The sequence below is a fragment of the Nymphalis io genome, chromosome 10, assembly GCF_905147045.1.
Source record: "Nymphalis io chromosome 10, ilAglIoxx1.1, whole genome shotgun sequence".
Lineage (NCBI taxonomy): Eukaryota > Metazoa > Arthropoda > Insecta > Lepidoptera > Nymphalidae > Nymphalis > Nymphalis io.
Window position 1 is genome coordinate 3398674 of NC_065897.1, and position 21501 is coordinate 3420174.

At 33.8% G+C, this 21501-nt stretch overlaps 5 protein-coding genes across 5 annotated transcripts; 1 reads left to right on the plus strand and 4 right to left on the minus strand.

Annotated features, from left to right (window-relative positions):
• Positions 1–26: 26 nt before the first annotated feature.
• On the plus strand, positions 27–2684 carry LOC126771351 (TLC domain-containing protein 5-like). Its single transcript, XM_050491207.1, has 4 exons — positions 27–305; positions 496–724; positions 1457–1694; positions 2576–2684. The coding sequence occupies exons 1-4, from the start codon at positions 92–94 to the stop codon at positions 2627–2629; spliced, it is 735 nt and encodes a 244-aa protein (XP_050347164.1). The 5' UTR covers positions 27–91; the 3' UTR covers positions 2630–2684.
• A 458-nt stretch (positions 2685–3142) lies between these two features.
• On the minus strand, positions 3143–4020 carry LOC126771362 (RNA-binding protein 7). Its single transcript, XM_050491219.1, has 2 exons — positions 3811–4020; positions 3143–3734 (listed from the first exon to the last, which is right to left on the minus strand). The coding sequence occupies exons 1-2, from the start codon at positions 3895–3897 to the stop codon at positions 3228–3230; spliced, it is 594 nt and encodes a 197-aa protein (XP_050347176.1). The 5' UTR covers positions 3898–4020; the 3' UTR covers positions 3143–3227.
• A 1508-nt stretch (positions 4021–5528) lies between these two features.
• Positions 5529–7981, minus strand: LOC126771350 (trypsin, alkaline A-like). The gene is made up of 4 exons (XM_050491206.1): positions 7855–7981; positions 7070–7238; positions 6119–6374; positions 5529–5855 (listed from the first exon to the last, which is right to left on the minus strand). The coding sequence occupies exons 1-4, from the start codon at positions 7895–7897 to the stop codon at positions 5529–5531; spliced, it is 795 nt and encodes a 264-aa protein (XP_050347163.1). The 5' UTR covers positions 7898–7981.
• Positions 7982–10586: 2605 nt separating this feature from the next.
• On the minus strand, positions 10587–12503 carry LOC126771202 (trypsin, alkaline C-like). Its single transcript, XM_050490959.1, has 4 exons — positions 12461–12503; positions 11989–12160; positions 11281–11536; positions 10587–10919 (listed from the first exon to the last, which is right to left on the minus strand). The coding sequence occupies exons 1-4, from the start codon at positions 12501–12503 to the stop codon at positions 10587–10589; spliced, it is 804 nt and encodes a 267-aa protein (XP_050346916.1).
• Positions 12504–16906: 4403 nt separating this feature from the next.
• LOC126771203 (trypsin, alkaline A-like) lies at positions 16907–20029 on the minus strand. Its single transcript, XM_050490960.1, has 4 exons — positions 19987–20029; positions 19514–19685; positions 17621–17873; positions 16907–17239 (listed from the first exon to the last, which is right to left on the minus strand). Exons 1-4 carry the CDS (start codon positions 20027–20029, stop codon positions 16907–16909), a joined length of 801 nt encoding a protein of 266 aa, XP_050346917.1.
• Positions 20030–21501: the final 1472 nt, after the last annotated feature.

Genomic DNA, 21501 nt, shown 5'->3' on the forward strand with positions numbered 1-21501 from the left:
GCATTTTTAACAAATCGTAACAAAAACTATAAAATGGCACCGAAAAATTTAGCAGTATGAATAGAAATAACGTATATTTTTAAATAACTGTATGGCGTTACAACATGAACTCTCAACCCCATCGCTGTTGAAGCTACTTTCTTTCATTTTTTGGGGTTGGACATATATATGGTGCACAGAAAAAGCACCAGATCACCGCCCAGAATGGCACTCCAGGGTAGTGACATTACTCCATGGTAGTGTTGCAACGATTGTTGGCCTGTGGCAATGTGGAATGACTAATATCGATCGATGTAGACTCAATAGTAAGCCTTAGATTATATTTATTTAACTAAACTTGTCTAATAATAATAGTTTCCCATACTTTCATTGCTTTGATTAGTATAAACAGCTTATTTTAACATATTATTATTGGTGATAAGATAAGTTGTTCTCATTATTTTGTACTCTACTGGTACATATTCTGCTTTACATACTAACTCTTTAAATTTATAGCCAAAATAACTCCAGCCAATTATGCTTTAATGTTATGGTCCTGGGGTTACTTCGCTTTCGATTTAATTTGGTGCATTATATATTGGAGTAATAGCTACGTCATACTTGGGCACCATATTAGCGCACTGATAGCTGTAGGGATTTATATGAACAAAACCTATTCTGGGTGCACCTTCGCTTGTACCCTTGCGCTTATGGAAATCACAAATCCTATTCTTCAAACCAGATGGTATGTAGTTTTTTTATTAAATAGTTTTAATACCTATGTATCGCACTTATGCATAATATGAAATTTTAATAAGTCAATCAAAATAATAACGGTCAATACAAATCTATTTCTGTATAAAATAGGTTGACATGCAGGAATATGTAGTTGCTATTGACACAAACACGTGTTCTCCGTTCCTTTCTCAATAAGCCTACCAGACACGCTAAAGCGTAGTATAAAATAGTCTGCCAATGTGACAGACTTTCGGGAGGCGAAAAGATAGATTAGTAGCCCATATTAAGCAGCTATGCAATTTTTAACGACGTTGTTACGCAGGCACACATTATAAATCGCAAATGAAGGCTTTTTTTATCCTATTAATATTCAAGCATTCTTGGACTTCAAATAACTATTATTCCAAGGGCCTCGGCTCACGACGTGGTCGGTATGGTAGAAAGCGTTTCTGGTTACACACTTAGTTCTTGTCGTCATTTCCGTTGGCGGAAGTCACTAGCCGGGATACTTGTTTCCGCCGACGGAAACCTTGAAGATATAACGAAGGGTAAACCCTGTAATAGCGCTTTCGGTTGGTTTACTACTCAAATTTTATAACGCATTCGTCCCATAAAAAAAAAAAAACAATAATTTACTTATAGAGTAGGTAGTTATTATATTAATTGTATCATAGAAAAATAAATACAATTATATGTTGTTTTTTATTCATAATTTTGTTAATTAAGGTAGAAATTGCAGGTTGCTTCGTGATTCTGGCTATGGACACACAAAACTTTACTTTCTAGTGGAATTAACATATCTCATTATGTTCCTATCGCTACGAGGACCATTATGTACATATTTAATTTACAAGATTCTTCCTTCTGATTACCTTGATATTGATGAGAAACTTATATCTCTAGCACTGTATGCGGTATCCATTGTTTTCATATATGAAATACTTGGTTATGTTATACACAAGTATAAAAATAAAATTGTAAGTACTTTTATTACTTTTAAGATTATTCTATGTAAGCTAAAGCAAAATCGAAATTTTAATGTTATGCCTTAGTACATAAGCTTAACAGTTTGTAATCCATATGTCAACTTGTGTTTTATGTTTGTTTGTTTAAATAAATTATTATTAAATATTATAAATAAAAATAAAATCATAAATAAAAAGAAAAAATATTAATCTAGTCAGGACGCTTCTGATTGATCGATATCTGATCTAGTTTACTTTAACGAGACCGGTTTAAAAAGATAGATAGGCTTTTTATTGACGGAAGATAAAGATTATATATGCAATTTAAAGCTAAGTAAGACCTTTATGAGCCAAACAATACAGATAAAGGTCAACGAATCTGGAAAACTGCTGGTATTTAGTAATTTATATCATCTCCATATATGTTGTGTCCGTCTTGTATGTTGTGAAAACAAGGGATCCTGTACTCGTAAAGTACTGTTTTAAAGTAAATAATCATTCAAGTTTGTTTGAACACCATTATGTAAGCTATACACCCAAATTTTAAGATTATTTCAATGCAAATATAATCTGTAATTATGGGAAGGTTTTAGTATTTTATATAATATAGTGATGTAGATCTCACTTATGTAGATTTTCAGATTTTATATTATTGAATAATCTTTATCACTACAAATATTGAAAAAGAGATTTGACTGACTCGTGTGTTTTGCTAAATATAATTTAAAGTGAATAGCAACACAATTGATGATTATAAGTTATTAATTAGAAAAATATTCAGAAAATGAAACTAAAATAACTGTGGTAGCAGAAGCCAAAAAATAAACAAGTAACTTGTTTATTCTATGGTCTTTACAAAACATGTACATTATAAAATATTTTTGTATTTCCAGAAAGAATTCAAGGGATTCGCTAATGAAATTATTGTAGCACTGGTGGAAAACTAAATTTTTAATAAAATTATTGCCATAAAATTTAGATTTTGTTTTAAAATAACCCTATAAATAGCCTATTAAATTCCATTTTATATATCAATATGGTTTATTGAATTTATTAATTAATTATATGGGAACAAATTTTGAGTTTGATGAAGAAATGTTGACACTATGATATTTGCCGTCAGTGTGCCTATTGTGAATTTGCTTGTTTTACTCATTCAATTGAATACAATGCCACCTAGTGACGATAATCGGAATTTCATAGAAATCAGTTAACGTCAATGATATGGAAAAAAACTTACTAGGCAGTTGTCAGTTTAATCTTATCTGCAACATTATGGTAATTTCTTTAGTGCCCTAATTGTTATCACTATATCTAAGCCATTCATGTTAGCTTAAAAATGCAAACATACAAAAAATGTATTTAAATGTTTTCTTCTTTTTTTTTAAGAAATAAATTCTTAAACCATAAATGTTATGATTTAACAAAAAACAATAAAATGCTAAATAATAAAACATGAGTCACTATGTACTTAAAAAACTTTTTATGCAACAATAAATGCCACAAATGTAAATATACAGTAATATTTCCATGTTATAAATTGTCTCATTTTCTTCTTCTAGGTCGAGTATCTCGTCGAGGCCTCCAATTGTTAGAGTTGTTTTGACCTTTATAAATATCATCTCGATGTCTAAAATCATCACGATTATGAATTTTATCTTTATTCCTGTATGGGTGGTGTCTGTGTGACCAGTTACCCTGTAAGCTAGCCATAACAAGCTTTTCATTTGTGTTTTGTCTCTGTGTTGGCTGATGAACTGGATTCGGATTTTCCTCCTTAAGTCTGTCAGTCATATCAGCAAATTGTTTGACAACATTTCCTTGTCCGCTGAGGTCCATAGAAGTATCAGGCCCGTAACATCGTATTGGTGGTGGTAAGAGCGCCATTCTACCTCTAACTTGTAGTGTCAATGTTCTATGAAAAAGAGCCGTTCCTCTGAATAAATTAATAGCATAAGGCACTGATACTTCATGGCAATACGTTATAAAAGCGAAAGATCTATGACGTCCGTCTCTATCGCGAGGCATTTTAACTTTATCTAAAGGACCAGCCTGTAAGAAAAAAAAACAAAATTTAAGAAAATTTTTACGATTACGAAATAGACAAAATCGTATCTGAAATACAAACTTGTAAGAAGAGTTCGTAAAGAATCTCTTCAGTTACTTGATCAGCTAAATTACCACACCAAACAGTTTTATTTTCCTCTTCGATCATTTTAACAATATCTACAAAAACTTTTGTTGTGTTGTAATTAGATTATTTTCGAATTAAGTTTATAAATCAAGTATAATAGTTTATATGTTATGATCACACACAGTTGTCAGGATTTGTCAGCTATTTAAGAAATCAACACTCAACCATAGAGTACACAATCACTTTTTACTTTTAACAATTAATAACCTATGGTTACAGATTATACAGACAATAGAATGTGACCATGGTGAAAATACAGAATTAGCTGTAAGTAAAAAATATTTTTATTTCGTGGATAAATTCTAATATTTTTAATACAAGTAACTTCTACTACTTTCAATTCTATTATATATAGATAGTGGATACTCAAATATTTTACAGATAATATAATAGTAGCGAATCACAGATAATTAGTTATTTTGAAAATTAAATAAATGTGTGGTATAATCTGCGCACGTTCAAAAATCATTATTTATTTATTCGAAATTTGTTACTGCATTTTCTTACAGATTTATGGTTGATTTATAGTTGATGGTATGGTGATTTATGGGTGACTTTTTTTAGTTTATATAAGTGGAAAAAAAGTATAATTTTTAAAATTCAATGAAGAAAAATATTTTTTTACAGTAGAATACATAGGTCATAGACACGATCTACAATATATACCACACACAAAAATATTGCTCAGGGAACTTCTTTGTTAACGCTCTTCGGCCCGAGACCTGTCATTTTAATTTTATTATTAGCATCTTATAATATAGATACAAAATAGATTGGTTTTAGGAATTTAAACAATATAAAAAATATACCATATCTTATATGCAGGTATGTAATCCTTACTAATATTTTTATAAATGTGAAAATGAGCTTGTTCGTTTGTTACACTTTCACGTCATAACCATTCGACAGGGATACAGAAAAGGACAAAAGGTAACTAACACCTCCTGTTTTTATAATAATATACGGTACTAAAATATTAATTATTATTAAATTAAATAGCGCCAACTTGTTCTTAAATTTATTGAAAGGAAGCAATAATAAAAATAGTAAAAATAGTAAATGCTTATTAATTTCGGTATCGGTTGCCATTTTAAACGAAAACTGGCGAGCTACGCAGGATATATTATAGCGCACAGATTTATGAGTAAATCGATTCTTTTTTCCATAATTGATGAACGCAAATCGCCATGAAAGCCTTCTGTCGCTTAATAAAGCAGGTGGGACGAAACTGCACTGAACAGACTTGTGACACTTTTCGCCGCATGTGTTTGCGGAGGCGCAGAGCGTAAGGTTTGCGTTGCGTATATTCATCGGTATCGACCAATCGAACGTGGTCACCGACGTACTCATATATCCGCCGTCAATAAGTATTGATAATGCGGCTGAAAATGTGTAAAATATTTCCTAATTGTGTGTCTGTGAACAGTGATACGTATATTTCGGATGTTAAAGGTTAAGAATTGTAAATAGGTAACTAAGCATTGAAATACCATGTGATTCAATATAACGTTTATTAATTTAACAAAACAACAACATTTGACAAACTTTTTTTGTCAGTCGTAAATCTATAGAATTTATTTTGTTATAAAAAGAACAAACACTAAAATATACATTACATTATTGCAATGCTAATTACTTGCAGAGCAAAATTATTAGAGTGAATTATTATAGATCCACGTTGAGTAGGATGACACGCGAGCGCTTACTCCAGGGTAGAATGGATCAGCACAGCGGTATCCCCAGGAGGTGACGCCTACAATTATATCTTTGTTGTGGATAACTGGACCACCAGAGTCACCTTGGCAAGTGTCCTTGCCTCCTACATCCAGAATACCAGCGCACAACATTTCAGGAGTTACATCGGGCCAGTTTTGGAAATCTGGCTGGGTCTTGAGAAAGGCGTAGCGTCGTGTACACAAATCGTGGTTAATGACATTAAAGTCAACATGCTGCAATTGCTGAGAACTTGGGCCCCCAACCTGCAACAATTGCTTACTTTGGTAAAACACAAAATGGAAAAACAAATATTTTTTAATACTAAACAAAAATAAGTATGTAAATATCTTTGTCTAGAAAATAATCGACTTCTACATTTAACAAGTTTCACTAGAATCCGTTCAGTCGTTCGAGCTTTATTTAAAATTTCACATTTATTAAATTTATTCATAATATTTTTACCTCTAATGTCAATTTATAAGATTTTTACCAAACAAAAGCCATGTTAGTCAAATTAAACAAATACCATAACTCTGCCCCATCCTGTGGCGTAGACGCGCGTATCATCGGGGAGATTGTAGTTTAATCCAGCGATGCGAGCAAGATCAATTGTTGAGGATATCTCGGCCGCAACTCTGAGTCTGACGACCGCAACATCGTTGGTCAAAAATCGGTGAACGTAGTTATCATGCAAGATTATACGAGAGACCTCATGCACGGTGCCGCCAAAAAAGGAGTTTGTTGACCCCAAACGCACGAGCCATTGAATAGGAGTATCGCCGCTATAAAAGTAAATTACGATAAATAAATTACACAAAGTTTGATTAAGTAACAGCCTGTAAATGTCCCACTGCTGGACTAAGGCCTCCTCTCCCTTTTTGAGGAGAAGGTTTGGAGGTTATTCTACCACGCTGCTCCGATGCGGGTTGGTGGAATACACATGTGGCAGAATTTCGATGAAATTAGACACATGCAGGTTTCCTCACGATGTTTTCCTTCACCGAAAAAAAGCACGAAGTTTGATTAGTAATACAATAATTGTTCCTCTACGTTAGCCATTAGACCAACGCGACAATCTCGCCACCATATAGCGATTATGAAGAATGTGATGGATGAAGCGTTAAGTTCTCAATCAAAGGATGCCCTTAACAAAAAATAGTGGACCCATATTGAGTTGTGATGATTTGGGTCGACACTATAATGTTCTACCGGAACGACAAGGTGAAGTGTGAGAATTTATAGTAAACTAGCGCTTTACCCACGGCTTCGCTCGCTTCATAATTCAGAATTGCTAAATACAAATTTCCATACCTCTTTCTTAAAAAATGATTTAGTACTACATAAATTTTCAAAAAGAACTCGTATGCAAATTTTCATGGTGTTGTAGTAGTTTTGGGTATGTGTTGCTGTGCCAGTCAGTCAGTCAATATTTTATATATAGATAAGTTAATTAATTCCATAGTTAGACAATACGTACAAGTAGCAGTGAGCAGCTGAAAGTATTGCTGTCCTTGTAATAAGTGAGCCACCGCAAGCTTGACTATGGTGAAGTCCCATATAGCCGAACATCATATTGGCCATGAACGGGTACTCCTCGATACTGGTGGTCGAGCCACCCACGATGCGGTTGACATGCTTTGGCACCGCTGAAAATATTTAAAATTTTAATATACATGACAAAAGTAATATTTATTAATATATTTCTATATTATAAGAAATGCCATCGGCGTATTCACAAAATAAACGAAAAAAAATACGACGATGGTAGACTAGTGTGATACACCATTATAGAAATTTATAATAATTAAATTAAATTATTATAAACCATGTCGATGTCAGTTGAATGTCAGAAGAACGATTCTTATAAGAACCCATTATCACCCATTATATCTTCGTTCTATAAACGTTCTATGAACGATTTAAAGGTGAGAATTGACCTGTATTTGTATGATATTTAGGAATAATATTGTATTGTTTTGCACTGTGTCTATTTGAAATTCCGCACTACTCAAGTTCAGAGAATGCGATGTTTGAAAAGACAGTTGAGCCTCATAACCTTACAACTAACAAACAAAATAAACTAACATGAGTAAAACTAAAATGAAAAGCCTGATCCGATGACCGACTGACAGTTTTTGGTGACTTTAAAATAATTGAATGCAAATTCCGGGGACAGGTGCTATTGTCAAGTTTTTGACCCGGCTAGAAAAAGTTCTTCAAAGTGAAATTTAAAATTATTCATAAAAAAAATTATTAACATACCCAAAGCGGCACCGAAAAGAGCCAATACAATGAGCACGCGCATTTTGTGAACCTGCTACTGTTAATCTTTTTTTTATAAATCGTTTGCTTTTATATTCCTTTTTATCGTAATCCCTTTTATTACATGTTAAACTTATCTTTTTAAATAATTCTAATTGTAGCTAACGATTCTATGTAGGTATAGTTATTTTGCACACATATTTAAGTTGCAATTTTTAGTTGCAAAAGTATAAAAAAAATCACTGTCTGTACATTGGCTTATTGTGGATACAATGTTTGAATTAAGATGTTATGTTCGTTGTGCCTGTTATCATACTGGCTCGCTCACCCTTCAAACCAGAATACTACAATATTAAGTATTTTATGTTTGGCGGTAGAATATGTGTTGAGTGGATGGCACATACCCAAAATATTTGTGTACTAGTAACTACCTAGGTACTTTCAATGTCACAAATCTATTTTATGCATATAATAATTCTGTAACTGATCGCTGTCTGTACATGGAAGATATATGAGTAAAACTATTACCGGGGGCCTACTATTAACGGATTAGAACCCAAAACAATGATTGTTGGATGTTTTGTCTGTTTGTCTGTTTATCTGTAAGTTTGTGCAGGCTTATCTTACAAACGGCTTAACGGCTTTCACTAATGTATTGTGGCTAACTTCACTTAAAATTTAGTGTTTGTTTTATTTCAATCGGCTTATAAATAATAAAGTTATGTCAATTTAAAGAATCACGTCGATCATTTATTCGATACAATTGATATAAAATAATTACTGTTCTTCCAATGTAAGTTGAACTCTTGATCTATATGATCATTCATATTAACTCGCCTATGCTTAGATATATCTATCTTTTGAGGGTTACCTTTTATATGATAATCAAATTTTTTCTAAAATAGTGCATTATTTTCAAAGTCGTTTTTATAAAATATTAATTCTTATGAAAGATATCGAGATAAGACCATAGACAGTTTTTAGTACTTTTTACAGTTTTGACATATTATTACAATGAGTAGTTGAGTAGGATGTTTGAAAATATACATATATACGTATTTATTTTCGGTTTGTAAATAACATCGTAAGTTAATGTTTATAGGTTAAGTAGGTTTAGGTACGTTTTGTTGCCGCATATATTTTTTTTTATGGTTTTGTTAAATTTATACTTAGTCAGTTAGTTTGACAAGTAAAGTAAAGCCTTAAATATATACAAATAAAAATTAAATATAGTACAAATCGTGACCGCGTGGAATGGTGGCAAGAATGCCAGCAGCACTTTCCCTTTGAATCGCAATTCCGATTTTCTGGGCGAAAAATGAACCAGTTAGTCGGTTAGTTGATAATAAGTACCTAATTATTAAAAAAAATTTACGTTTTAGTTTTAAAAGAAAACAATTTTCTGTGAAGGTATCGTTTGCAGTCACAATAAATAAAGCACAGCCAAAGACATTCAAGTTTGTCGGAATATATTTAGGGGAATGATGATTTTCTCATTGTGTGTTGCCCTAAATCAGGGTCTAAATACTAATATTCCACGAAAATAAAACTAAAAATGTTGTATATAATATAAAATAAAATACTTATTTAAGTTATACGCGGGGGAAACCGTGAGTTACACACAGCTAGTATGTTATATAATTATCTATATAATATGATTGTGAAATATCCGAAACAGATAAGCATAGACATAGGTTATAGGCACTTCTGCTTAGTAACTTAGTATCCAATACTATGCAGACTTTGCAGTGAATATAGGCTTTAGATCAGATCTGAATATATCAGATGGTTGGTTGAAATGGCGTATGTAGATGCTCTAAAAGTGGCGACTGAAAGCATATTTCCTTAAATTAAAATTTCTTACGTTTCAAAATTGTAAAGAACTTTTCGGCCGATCAAAAATGTTAAAGAAATATTTTAATTTTTTTTCTTAAGCTGTTTTTAATCTCAACTTAAAGTAAAAAATACAAACCAACGTCTAATTTATGATGAATATATTTCACAGATAAGATAATACATGTCGGTGATGGCTGGTTGACTTTGATAACGATTACTATAAACCAATAGCTATTTCCCAAAATATCATTATTTTTATTTTGTCAATTATATTTTGCATATAAGTTAAGTAAAGTAACAGTCTGTAAAAGTTCCACTGCTGGGCTAAGGCCTCCTCTCCTTTTTTGTAGAGAAGGTTTGGAGCTTATTCCACCACGCAGCTCCAATGCGCGTTGGAGGAATTCTCATGTAGTGGTAGTGCAGTTTGGCAGCTAACTTATCCGGATCGGTAAAAGAATATTGTTTTTTTTTTTGTTTAAAATCGGCAGTGATAACACTATACGGTAGTGCCCCGGAAAGCACGTAAAGCCGTTTATGTTTAAATCTATGGGAAAAATTAAGACTCGCTTGTAGCCAATAAGAAAGGAATATGAAATAACAGTCAACTTCTAAACATTTATAATTTAATAATTCGTTTTATGTATAACAACAATTTATCATGGTTTTATCATTATCAGATGTGCCATTTTATTTAATTGCTTAATAAAAACAAATTACAGTACAGAAAAGAAATATATTAGATTCATTTCCAAACGAATATTTATTATTGCTTTTTATAAATTTATGGAATTGAGTTTGTTAACATAAAGCCTCAATAATTAACTATACAATAGCAACAATGCATTTAACGATATAAAATACTTGTGATTGGAATGTTAATAACGTAATTAGCATAATTATGAGACTGAATGGTCGTAGATCCAGGTCGTGTAAGATGACACACGAGCACTAACTCCAGGGAAGAAAGGATGAGCGCAGCCAAAAGTCCAAGAGATGACGCCAACAATTACATTTTTGTTGTGAGTAATTGGACCGCCCGAGTCTCCTAAGCAAGTGTTCTTGCCTCCTACATTGAGAATACCATGGCACAGCATTTCAGGAGTTACATGAGGCATAAACTTGTAGTCTGGCAGAGTCTGGAGCAAGGCATAGCGTCGTCTACATAATTCGTGGTTAATGACATTGATCTCAATATGTAGCAATTCCTCAGGTTGCTGTGGTTTGTCTTCCTGAAAGAGTTTTTATTTCATCTAAAAAGTCATATAGCTGCCCTGTCTATCCAGCGTAAATTCGCGTAAGAAAATTTATTTTTAATAACATATAACAAATAATAATAACAATAGTTAGTCAATATATGTGCCAATTTTAAAATCGGTCACGTCTGGCAGTCGGAAAAATATAACTTGTAAGATTCCGTTACACACATACAAGTCCAGTTCATAAAAAGCATTTTAATAGACGAAACTCATCTTTTTATTTATATTATGTTTTAATAATCTCTGTCAATTTGTTATGCAATAATAATTGTTTCTATTTTATAAATAAGCTAAATACCAAATACTAGCCATATTAGTTAAATTAAGCAAATACCGAAAGTCTGCCCCATCCTGCGGCGTAGACCAGCGCGTTATCGGGCAGATTGTAGTTTGTACCAGCGATGTAAGCAAGAGCAATTGTTGAGGATAAACTGGCTGCAACCCTGAGTCTCAAGAGCGCGACATCATTGAGCTTTGTAATGTAAACGAAATTTTCATGCATGATTATATGAGAGACGTCATGTACGGTGCCGCCGGAAGTGGAATTTGCCGATCCCAAACGCACGCGCCATTGTACAGGAGATTCGGCTCTATGAAAAGAGATTACGATAAATAAATTACAAAAATTTAGGTTAAAGGATACCTCTACCGTATGACCTAGATAAGAACTATTCCATTATAGCGACTCTGAAACAAAATATTGCAAAACTTTATCTTTTTCAAAGTTTTGTTAATAATATTAGTACGGGTGTACTGACATATAACAATATTACATCTACCTCTAAAATAGACAAGATGATCGGTTTGACATCAATAGAACACATAGCTCAGCATAGTAAAAGTACTTTAAATATAGGAGCATGTAAGATTGTTTTGATCCCATCATACAGTTGGATAAAGCACTTAAATAGTAGATTGAAGAACACACTTAACAATAACTGTCTTTCGATTATCAATTTACTTTGTCGAAACAATACGGAGATATGGGGCTTCTAGTCTATAATAAAGAAGTATATTTATTCTGTTATTAAATAATACGTACTGGTAGAAGCAGTGAGCTGCTGAAAGTACTGTTGTTCTTGTTATTAGCGAACCACCACATCTTGGGCTATGAAAAATTCCCCATCTGTTGAACTGCAAACTGGCTATGAACGGGTACTTCTCAATAGTGGCGGGTGAGCCTCCCACGATACGTGAAAGCTGCCTTGGCACCGCTGCAAACATTTAAAAATTTTAATTTTCATACCATAAAAATATATTGATCTTCCTCGGATCTATTTGGTAGAAGTCGTCGTAGGAGGCGGCAATTTCAGACCATATGCCATATTTATATGTTTTAAGAAACACGTGAACCACGAAACAACCTAACAACTATTGCTAGAACTATGAAATAACAAAACAAATTAAATCACTTAAAAATTTGCAATTATGTAATATGATTTCAAAACTGGCTTCTTCTAAAACTTCCTACATTATAAGTCGTCATTAATAATAATAGAAATTTATTAATTTACCCAAAACAGCACCGACAAGAGCTAATACAATGACTACTCGCATTTTGGTAACTCGCTACCATCAATCTGTTTTTGTTATTATAAAACGTTTGATTTTATATTCCTCTTTATCGTAATCTATTGATTAAATGTTAAATCATATATATTTTTGAAACCCGATGCGCAAATAGGCTTGGCATAAGTTTAACGAGTATATGTAAGTTAGTAATATTCTAGAACTTTTAACAGGCTAATATTAAAACATACGGTGTCTGAAATATATCTTTTGGTGATTTTAAAAACTTATTTTTCTATTTAATTCGTTCTTATACAGTTTATACAATCGCTATAAGGGTTTTTATGGGCCCCACGTTTCACCTTCCAATCAAATAAGAAACTAAATAAAACGTATAACCCTCTTTTTGCGTGCTGGGTGTTAAATAGACATGACTTAACGTTTATTCAAAAGGATTACGATAAATACGAATTTAAATAAAAATTTTTATAACAAATCGATTATTGATATGTATAGATAATGGGTATGTTAATTAATTTATCTTATTAATAATGATGACGAATAATCACAGGCTGGATCTAATCCAGTATCAGATACTTTTCCCAGCCGGGACAAAAACTTGATTACACATTACACTTATCCACTTCCACCTTCTAGTTGAAGGGAGAGCAGGTCTTCTTTAAGAAAAACCGGTCATCTTGTATACTATAGAATCTGTAGAGAGGCGTAAAGAGAATATTATTAACAAAACTTTGAAAAAATGGTGTTTTGTAGTATTTCCTTTTATAGTCGTTATAATAGGTATCTACAGTAAGCTATATATTTAGTAATTAGCTTGTCAACTAGAAACAAATACGAATACTTACCGAAAGGACTTTGGTATTTAAAAATATTTAAAATAAAATATTCAGTAAAATTTTCCGTTTATTGAAACGTTTTTTACAAAATTTTTTTTTTCAAACAAATTTATAATAGATAAAGCTTGTATTTTTATTCAATGAGACTATAATTATGTTTTAAAGTAATATACTTTGTTAATGTAATAAATACGAATGTTTCTATTTGGTCATTTACCAAACTTACTAAGCAAAGCTCGTACGATTCGATATATTATAATGAAATTAGTTAAATATAGTCTATTATGTTCTGTAATTGAACCAAAAAAATATTAATTATTATTTTATTAAAAACAAAATATTATATTTTTATTTACACCATTCTAAACGGGTTAACAGCTAGGTGACTTTTTAGACAGAATAGATAACAATTTCAGGAAGACGAAATGCAACATTATAGCAATTAAAAAATAACAATCGGCTAAGCCATTTTTTTCTACTATAACATAATTATTAATTATATATGTATGTTGCTACACCTGTTAATGTACCTATAGCGGCAACCAGAGTGTACCTAAATAAATAACAGGCAGCTACAATAATATGTACGATATAAAACATTATACTATAAGTAATGGTTTTGGCTCATGATATATGCTGATGAAATTGGACTGAGACATGAGGACATGAGGACAAGCAGTTATTGGAGCAAAAGGTGAATCAGTGGATTGGTGCGCTAGAGAGGGTCGGTCTGATGCTAAATGTTGCGAAGGCCGAGTATATGGCCTGTGGCAGTACGGACCCCGAACCCATAAAGATAGTCGGAGAATCTGTTATCAAGACAGAAAAATTTAAATACCTCGGGTTCGTACTACACGAGTCTGGCACAATCGACCACGACGTCTAAATAATAAACGCAGCCTGGGCCAAATGGCGGGAAGTCACCGGGGTAATTTGTGATCGCAGGATACCGGTGAAATTAAAGGGCATTGTGTACAAGTGCATCATCCGACCAGTCTTACTGTACGGCAGCGAGACGTAGTCAGGTCTCGCGAGACATGTTCAGTAACTTCACGCCGCGGAAATGAAGATGCTGCGGTGGATGTGTGGCGTTACGCGTCTAGATCGCATTCGTAACGAGCACATCCGTGATAACCTTGACGTTTGCGTTGTAGCGGATAAGTTGCAGGAAAGGCGTCTGCGTTGTTTGGCCACATAGCCACAGACCGCCAGACTATATCGGAAACCGATGCCTGGACTTTGTTGTCGAAGGCCCTAGATCCCGCGGCAAGCCCAAGAAGCGCTGGCTCGATGTCGTGAGAGACGACGTGAGAGAGCACGATCTCACTAAGGAGGACGCTTTAGATCGGGTAAAGTGGAGGCATAGATGCATGAAAGCGGACCCTGGCGTTACTAGACAGAAGCCTCGCGTTTTCCCGGCCTTCTTCTGAAGAAGACTATAAGTAATGGTGTTATTATTTCGTTGATTTATATATTGTTTTCGTTTAACAATTAAAATATAACACTAATAAAGCTTCCATTTTATGCTTATTTAATATAACTAAGCGATTCAATTATATATACAAAAAAAAAACCATTAAATACATAATTTTTTATCGAAACAGCAACATTATATTTTTTAAATATTTAACGTTAAAACAATGACACGTGCTTAATAATTAAGAAAAAATGTAAATAGCTTGAAAGGCACAAAATTCATAAGACACAGCGCTGAGTTAAATATTTATATTTCACACGTAGTTACTTTTTGGAAATTATGTAATTTATGAAATGCTATTCAAGTACGCAATAGTACTCACTGAGGCAACTTATATTGTATCAACAGAAATGTCAGCCATTTTTTTTGTAAGGAACTGTCGTTATTAAATAGAAACAGTTGGCACTTTGGTTAAATGAACTTCCTTCACAAATCTACGCGTGCTGGCTCTCGATGTCACCGCCTTACTGTGACATCAATTCCATCGGGCACGAAGAAATTTGACATCTCTTTTCTTTGTCGCACCACTAAAAAATGGAATTCTTTACCAGCACACGTGTTTCCCTCCTCTTACAACCTGGGTTTGTTCAAACGAGGCGTGAAGAAACATCTTGCGCACCGGCAAGGCGGGAGCAGCATCAGAATCAATAAACTCTTTGAAGGCGGTTTGAACTGCCACATCGGAGTTAAATTTTTTCCTTGTAAAAAGTTGTCCAAATTCCGGAAAAAATGGTAATCTGTTGGAGCAAGGTTCGGGGAGTACGGTGGATGTCGCAGACATTCCAATTGTAGCTCATCTAACTTAGTGGTTGTTTATTGTGCAGTGTGTGGTCTTGCGTTGTTGTGAAGCAGCAGTGGCCTAGAGCGATTGACCAATCTCGGTTGTTTAGCAGCTAGTTCTTCCTTCATGGTCTGCAGTTGCTGACAATAGATATCTGCCGTAATCGTTTGGCCAGATTTTAAAAAGCTGTAGTGAACGACACCGGCGCTAGTCCACCAAACACTCACAAGTAACTTTTTCAGAGTCAATTTTCGTTTTGGGCAGGATTTGGCTGGGTCTCCAGGGTTCAGCCATTGCGACGAGCGCTTCCAATTAGCCTACAGTATCCAAGTGGTCACCACCGCCCGTAGACATTGGCGAGGTAAGAAATAATAGTCATTCCTTACATCGCCAATGCGCCACCAACCTTGGGCACTGAGATTTCATTGCCCTTGTGCCTGTAGTTACATTGGCTCACTCACCCTTTAACTTCTGGGTACCCACCCAGACGGGCCTGCACAAAGACCACTACCAGGAAGAATAGTTCTAAATATTTATAATTAAACAAATAGTTTAACGAATATTTATTATCAAATTACAATTATTCAATAAATAAATAATAATATTATTATGTTTTTATTATTATGAAATATGCCATTTTATTTAATTACTTAAGAAAATAAAATGGCGTTAATTGAAATAAAAAATGTGAACAGAGAATTGCGACTTGATATAAATGCTGGAAATTGGATATTTTGTAAGGTCATGTGGTTATTAAATAAAAATAGCGTGTCACTTTGTAAATAGATGGCACTTTTGTTTAATGAACTTTATTTCTGACTGCGACAGAGTCATTTACATGAGAACTTACAGTTTGGCATTGTTAAGGAAATTACAGTGCGGAGAAGAAATAATTCGATATTTATTATACAGTACAGTACAGTAACAGCCTTCGAATGTCCTACTGCTGGGCTAAGGCCTCCTCTTTTGTTGAGGAGAAAGTTTGAGCTTATTTCACCACACTGCGGGTTGGTGGAATACACATGTGGCAGAATTTCCCCAGTGAAATTTAACCCATTCCGGTTTCCTCATAATGTTTTCCTTTACCATCAAGCACGAGATGAATTATAAACACAAATTAAGTACATGAAAATTTAGTGGTGCTCACCCGGGTTTGAACCCACGATCATCGGTTAAGATTCACGCGTTCTAACCATTGGGTCTTCTCGACTATCTCGATATTTATTATTGTCCTTTATATATTTATTGAATTGAGTTAGTAACAATAAAGCCTAAAAAAATAACTACACGGTATAAAACACTTGTGATTGGAATGTTAATAACGTAATGAGCATAATTATGAGACTGAATGGTCGTATATCCAGGTCGAGTAAGATGACACACGAGCGCTAACTCCAGGAAAGAAAGGATGAGCGCAGCCAAAGCTCCAAGAGATGACGCCAACAATTACATTTTTGTTGTGAGTAATTGGACCGCCGGAGTCTCCTAGGCAAGTATCCTTGCCTCCTACATCGAGAATACCATGGCACAGCATTTCAGGAGTTACTTCAGGCCAATCCCGGTAGTCTGGCAGGGTCTTGAGCAAGGCATAGCGTTGTCTACATAATTCGTGGTTAATGACATTGATATCAGCATGCAGCAATTGCTCAGGTCGTTGTGGTTCGTCCCCCTGAAAGAGTTTTTATTTTATCTAAAAAGTCATATAACTGCTATGTCTAGCCAGCAAAGATTCGCATAAAAATATAACATTTTGTTTTTAATAAAATAATAATCAATTATATAAAAATAAATAACAATAATAGTCTTCAATTCGTGTGCCAATTTTTAAATTGTTCACGTCTGGTAGTCGGTGAAAATTAACTTGAAAGTTACATCCATACAAGACCAGTTTATAAAAAAGCATTTTAATATGCGAAACATGTTATTGGTCTTTTTATTTATATTGTTTTTCTATAATCTCTGTCAATTTGTTATGTAATGATATTTGCTTCTAGTTTATAAATAAGCTATTTGCTAAATACTAGCCATATTAGTTAAATTAAACAAATACCGAAAGTCTGCCCCATCCTGCGGCGTAGACGAGCGCGTTATCGGGCAGATAGTAGTTACCAGCGATGCGAGCAAGAGCAATTGTTGAGGATAATTTGGCTGCAACCCTGAGTCTAATGATTGCAACATCATGGAGCATTGAAACGTAAACGAAGTTTTCATGCATGATTATTCGAGAGACGTCATGTACAGTGCCGCCGGAAGTGGAGTTTGCCGATCCCAAGCGCACGCGCCATTGTACAGGAGATTCGGCTCTATGAAAAGAGATTACGTAAAATAAATTACACAAAGTTTGTTTAACAAAATCCAACAAGTACTCTAGTATAAGATCTAGATAACAATTATTCCATTATGGCGGCTATGAAAGGAAATATTACAATACTTAATCTTTTTCAAAGTTTTGTTTGTAATGTGGTCAGTACAGGTGTACTGATATTTTATAATATTAGGTCCTTACATTTGAAATTAGCGTTTTGTCGTACTGACCACTTGGATCTGAAATATCTTCTCTTTGGTTAAGAATTCCAAATTCAAATTTGTTAATTCATTTAGCTAGTACATTTGAGTTTTGAAAACAGTCATTAATTTGTTTTTTCCTCATTATTTTTTTCTTTGGCGTCGCTTATTACCGCACAATGGAAAATATGAAATATCGGTATATTTACGAGTACGAGTTCTACCGTGGCACCATTGCTGCAGAAACAACTCGAAGGATTAATGATGTATACGGCGCTGGTGTCACAAAAGAAATCATGGTAAGTTTTTGGTTTCAAAGTTTTCATTCTGGAAATTTAGACCTTCAGAACCAACCTTGTGGACGGCCGGAGACCAAAGTAGAAAATGAAGAATTAAAGGCTATTGTGTAAGCGGATCCATCACAAAGAACTTGAGAGATATCTGCAGGCTTCGGGGTAAGTGAAAAAACTGTATTAATCCACTTGAAGCAAATCGGGAAAGTAAAAAAACTTGAAAGATGGGTATCTCATGAATTGAGTGAATCGAACTTGCAAACACGCGTCGACTACTGTGTTACTTTGCTCAACCGACACAATAATGAAGGGATTTTAAATCGAATCATTACTTGTGATGAAAAGTGGATACTGTAGGATAATTGGAAGCGCTCGTCGCAATGGCTGAACCCTGGAGACCCAGCCAAATCCTGCCCAAAACGAAAATTGACTCAGAAAAATTTACTTGTGAGTGTTTGGTGGACTAGCGCCGGTGTCGTTCACTACAGCTTTTTAAAATCTGGCCAAACGATTACGGCAGATATCTATTGTCAGCAACTGCAAACCATGAAGGAAGAACTAGCTGCTAACAAACGAGATTGGTCAATCGCTCTAGGCCACTGCTGCTTCACAACAACGCAAGACCACACACTGCACAATAAACAACCACTAAGTTAGATGAGCTACAATTGGAATGTCTGCGACATCCACCGTACTCCCCGAACCTTGCTCCAACAGATTACCATTTTTTCCGGAATTTGGACAACTTTTTACAAGGAAAAAATTTAACTCCGATGTGGCAGTTCAAACCGCCTTCAAAGAGTTTATTAAGAGTTTATTGATTCTCGCCCCCATGGCTTTTTTAGTAAAGGGATCAATGAACTACCTATGAGATGGCAAAAGTGCATAGATAACAAAGGTGTATCTTTGATTAATTTGATTGAGATTGTTTTGGGATCAAAACAATCTAACAGTTGCATGAAACACTTAAACATTAGATCAGATTAGATTGAAGAACACACTTAACAAAAACTGTCTTTCGATTAGTAAACCTGAGAGAATGAGATAGGTTTGTGCTATTTTACTTTGTCGAAACAATACGGCGATAAGTGGTTTCTAGTTTATAATAAAAAAGTATATTTATTCTCTAGTAAGATAATACGTACTGGTAGAAGCAGTGAGCTGCTGAGAGTACTGCTGTTTTCGTTATTAGCGAACCACCACAACTTGGGCTATGAAAAATTCCCCATCTGCTAAACTGTAAACTGGTTATGAACGGGTACTCCTCAATAGTGGCGGGTGAGCCTCCCACGATACGTGAAAGTTGCCTTGGCACCGCTGCAAATATTTAAAAAAAATTAATTTTCATACCATAAAAATATATTGATCTTCCTCGGATCTATTTGGTAGAAGTCATCCGAGGAGGCGGCAATTTCAGACCATATGCCATATTCATACATTTGAAGAAACACGTGTGCCACGAAACAACCTAACAACTATTATTAGAACTATCAAATAACCAAACAAATTAAATCACTCAATAAATATGTAAATATTTTCGTAGTAAAATGATTTAAAAACTGGATTAGTTTCTACATTTTAAGTCGTAATTAATAATAATAGAAATTTATTAATTTACCCAAAACAGCACCGACAAGAGCTAATACAATGAGTACTCGCATTTTGGTAACTCGCTACCATCAATCTGTTTGTGTTATTATAAAACGTTTGATTTTATATTCCTCTTTATCGTAATCTATTGATTAAATGTTAAATCATATATGTTTTTGAAACCCGATGCGCAAATAGGCTTGGCATAAGTTTACCGAGTATATGTAAGTTAGTAATATTCTGGAACTTTTAACAGGCTAATATAAAAACGTAGGGTGTGTCTGAAATATAAATATCAAATAAGAAACTAAATCACACGTTTAACTTATAACAACCCCTCTTTTTGCGTTGGGTGTTAAAGATAGATATGACTTCACATTTAATCAAAAGGATTACGATAAATATGAAAATAAAACCCAACGTTTCATAAAAATTGATTATTGATATCGATAGATAATGGATATGTTAATTAATTTATCTTATTACTAATGATGACTTCACTGGCTGGATTTAATCCAGTATTTTTTTTATATTATAGGTAGGTGGAGGAGCTTATGGGCCACCTGATGCTAAGTGGTCACCAACGCCCATAGACATTGGTATTGTAAGAAATGTTAACCATGGCTTACATCGCCAATGCGCCACCAAGCTTGGGAACTAAGATGTTATGTCCCTTGTTGCCTGTTTAATTACACTGGCTCACTTACCTTTCAAACCGGAACACAGCAATACCAAGTACTGCTGTTTTGCGGTCTACCGCACATATTCTAATTTCTGATGAGTGGGTGGTACCTATCCAGACGATCTTGCACAAAGCCCTACCAGTAACATCAGAAACTTTTCCCAGCCGGGATAAAAACTTGTCATCGGTAGGTAACTATTTAATTATATTTTTTTTAAGTGATTGAATTTGTTTGCTAATTTTATTCGTAAGTCACATACTTAAGTCGCCTCCTGATTTAAGATAATTATACTGCAAATTGTGTAGGCAAACACTTTGACAGACAAAGCTTTTAGCAAAAAGCAAAGGTCCTGCATTATATATTATATTAAAATTAATTAATAATATAAAAATTAATTATATATATATATATATATATGGATATATATATCCGAAGTTGATATGTAACTAAAATATGGTTGCAATGCCATTTTTTAGAACATGCCAATAAAATCTGATGTATAAGTTCTTAAACGGCCTACTATTATTATAAATATTGTGAAATATTCAAATTATGCCTATTCAAAATTATAATAAAAAAAAAAATAACGTTTAATCAAAAGGATTATGATAAGATGATATGTTCATATCATATGCGAGTGCACATTGTATTAGTTCTTATCGGTACCAGTTTGGATGTGTTAATAAATTTATCTTCAATGAGGACTTCGAGTCAAAAACTTAGTGGCGCTCTGCAACCTGCTAGTACCGCATTACACTTACCCACTTTCACCTTCTAGTTGAAGTGTTTAATTAAATTTATTAAATAAATATCAAATATAAAAATATATATTTTATTAAAAACAAACGGTTATATTTTTT

What these genes read in the sequence shown, in the direction of transcription:
- LOC126771351 (XM_050491207.1), top strand. Translation starts at nt 92, where the DNA reads ATGGCGTTACAACATGAACTCTCAACCCCATCGCTGTTGAAGCTACTT. An exon ending in CGATCGATGTAGACTCAATA is followed by an intron (nt 306 to 495) that starts GTAAGCCTTAGA and finishes TTAAATTTATAG; the next exon opens with CCAAAATAACTCCAGCCAAT. An exon ending in CCTATTCTTCAAACCAGATG is followed by an intron (nt 725 to 1,456) that starts GTATGTAGTTTT and finishes TAGAAATTGCAG; the next exon opens with GTTGCTTCGTGATTCTGGCT.
- LOC126771362 (XM_050491219.1), bottom strand. Translation starts at nt 3,897, where the DNA reads ATGATCGAAGAGGAAAATAAAACTGTTTGGTGTGGTAATTTAGCTGAT. An exon ending in TTTACGAACTCTTCTTACAA is followed by an intron (nt 3,735 to 3,810) that starts GTTTGTATTTCA and finishes TTTTTCTTACAG; the next exon opens with GCTGGTCCTTTAGATAAAGT.
- LOC126771350 (XM_050491206.1), bottom strand. Translation starts at nt 7,897, where the DNA reads ATGCGCGTGCTCATTGTATTGGCTCTTTTCGGTGCCGCTTTGG. An exon ending in TCAGCTGCTCACTGCTACTT is followed by an intron (nt 6,375 to 7,069) that starts GTACGTATTGTC and finishes TTACTTTTATAG; the next exon opens with CGGCGATACTCCTATTCAAT. An exon ending in CAGGATGGGGCAGAGTTATG is followed by an intron (nt 5,856 to 6,118) that starts GTATTTGTTTAA and finishes CAATTGTTGCAG; the next exon opens with GTTGGGGGCCCAAGTTCTCA.
- LOC126771202 (XM_050490959.1), bottom strand. Translation starts at nt 12,503, where the DNA reads ATGCGAGTAGTCATTGTATTAGCTCTTGTCGGTGCTGTTTTGG. An exon ending in TCTTGTCGGTGCTGTTTTGG is followed by an intron (nt 12,161 to 12,460) that starts GTAAATTAATAA and finishes AAATGTTTGCAG; the next exon opens with CGGTGCCAAGGCAGCTTTCA. An exon ending in CAGGATGGGGCAGACTTTCG is followed by an intron (nt 10,920 to 11,280) that starts GTATTTGCTTAA and finishes AAACTCTTTCAG; the next exon opens with GAAGACAAACCACAGCAACC.
- LOC126771203 (XM_050490960.1), bottom strand. Translation starts at nt 20,029, where the DNA reads ATGCGAGTACTCATTGTATTAGCTCTTGTCGGTGCTGTTTTGG. An exon ending in TCTTGTCGGTGCTGTTTTGG is followed by an intron (nt 19,686 to 19,986) that starts GTAAATTAATAA and finishes AAATATTTGCAG; the next exon opens with CGGTGCCAAGGCAACTTTCA. An exon ending in GCAGCTCACTGCTTCTACCA is followed by an intron (nt 17,874 to 19,513) that starts GTACGTATTATC and finishes CTCTTTTCATAG; the next exon opens with AGCCGAATCTCCTGTACAAT.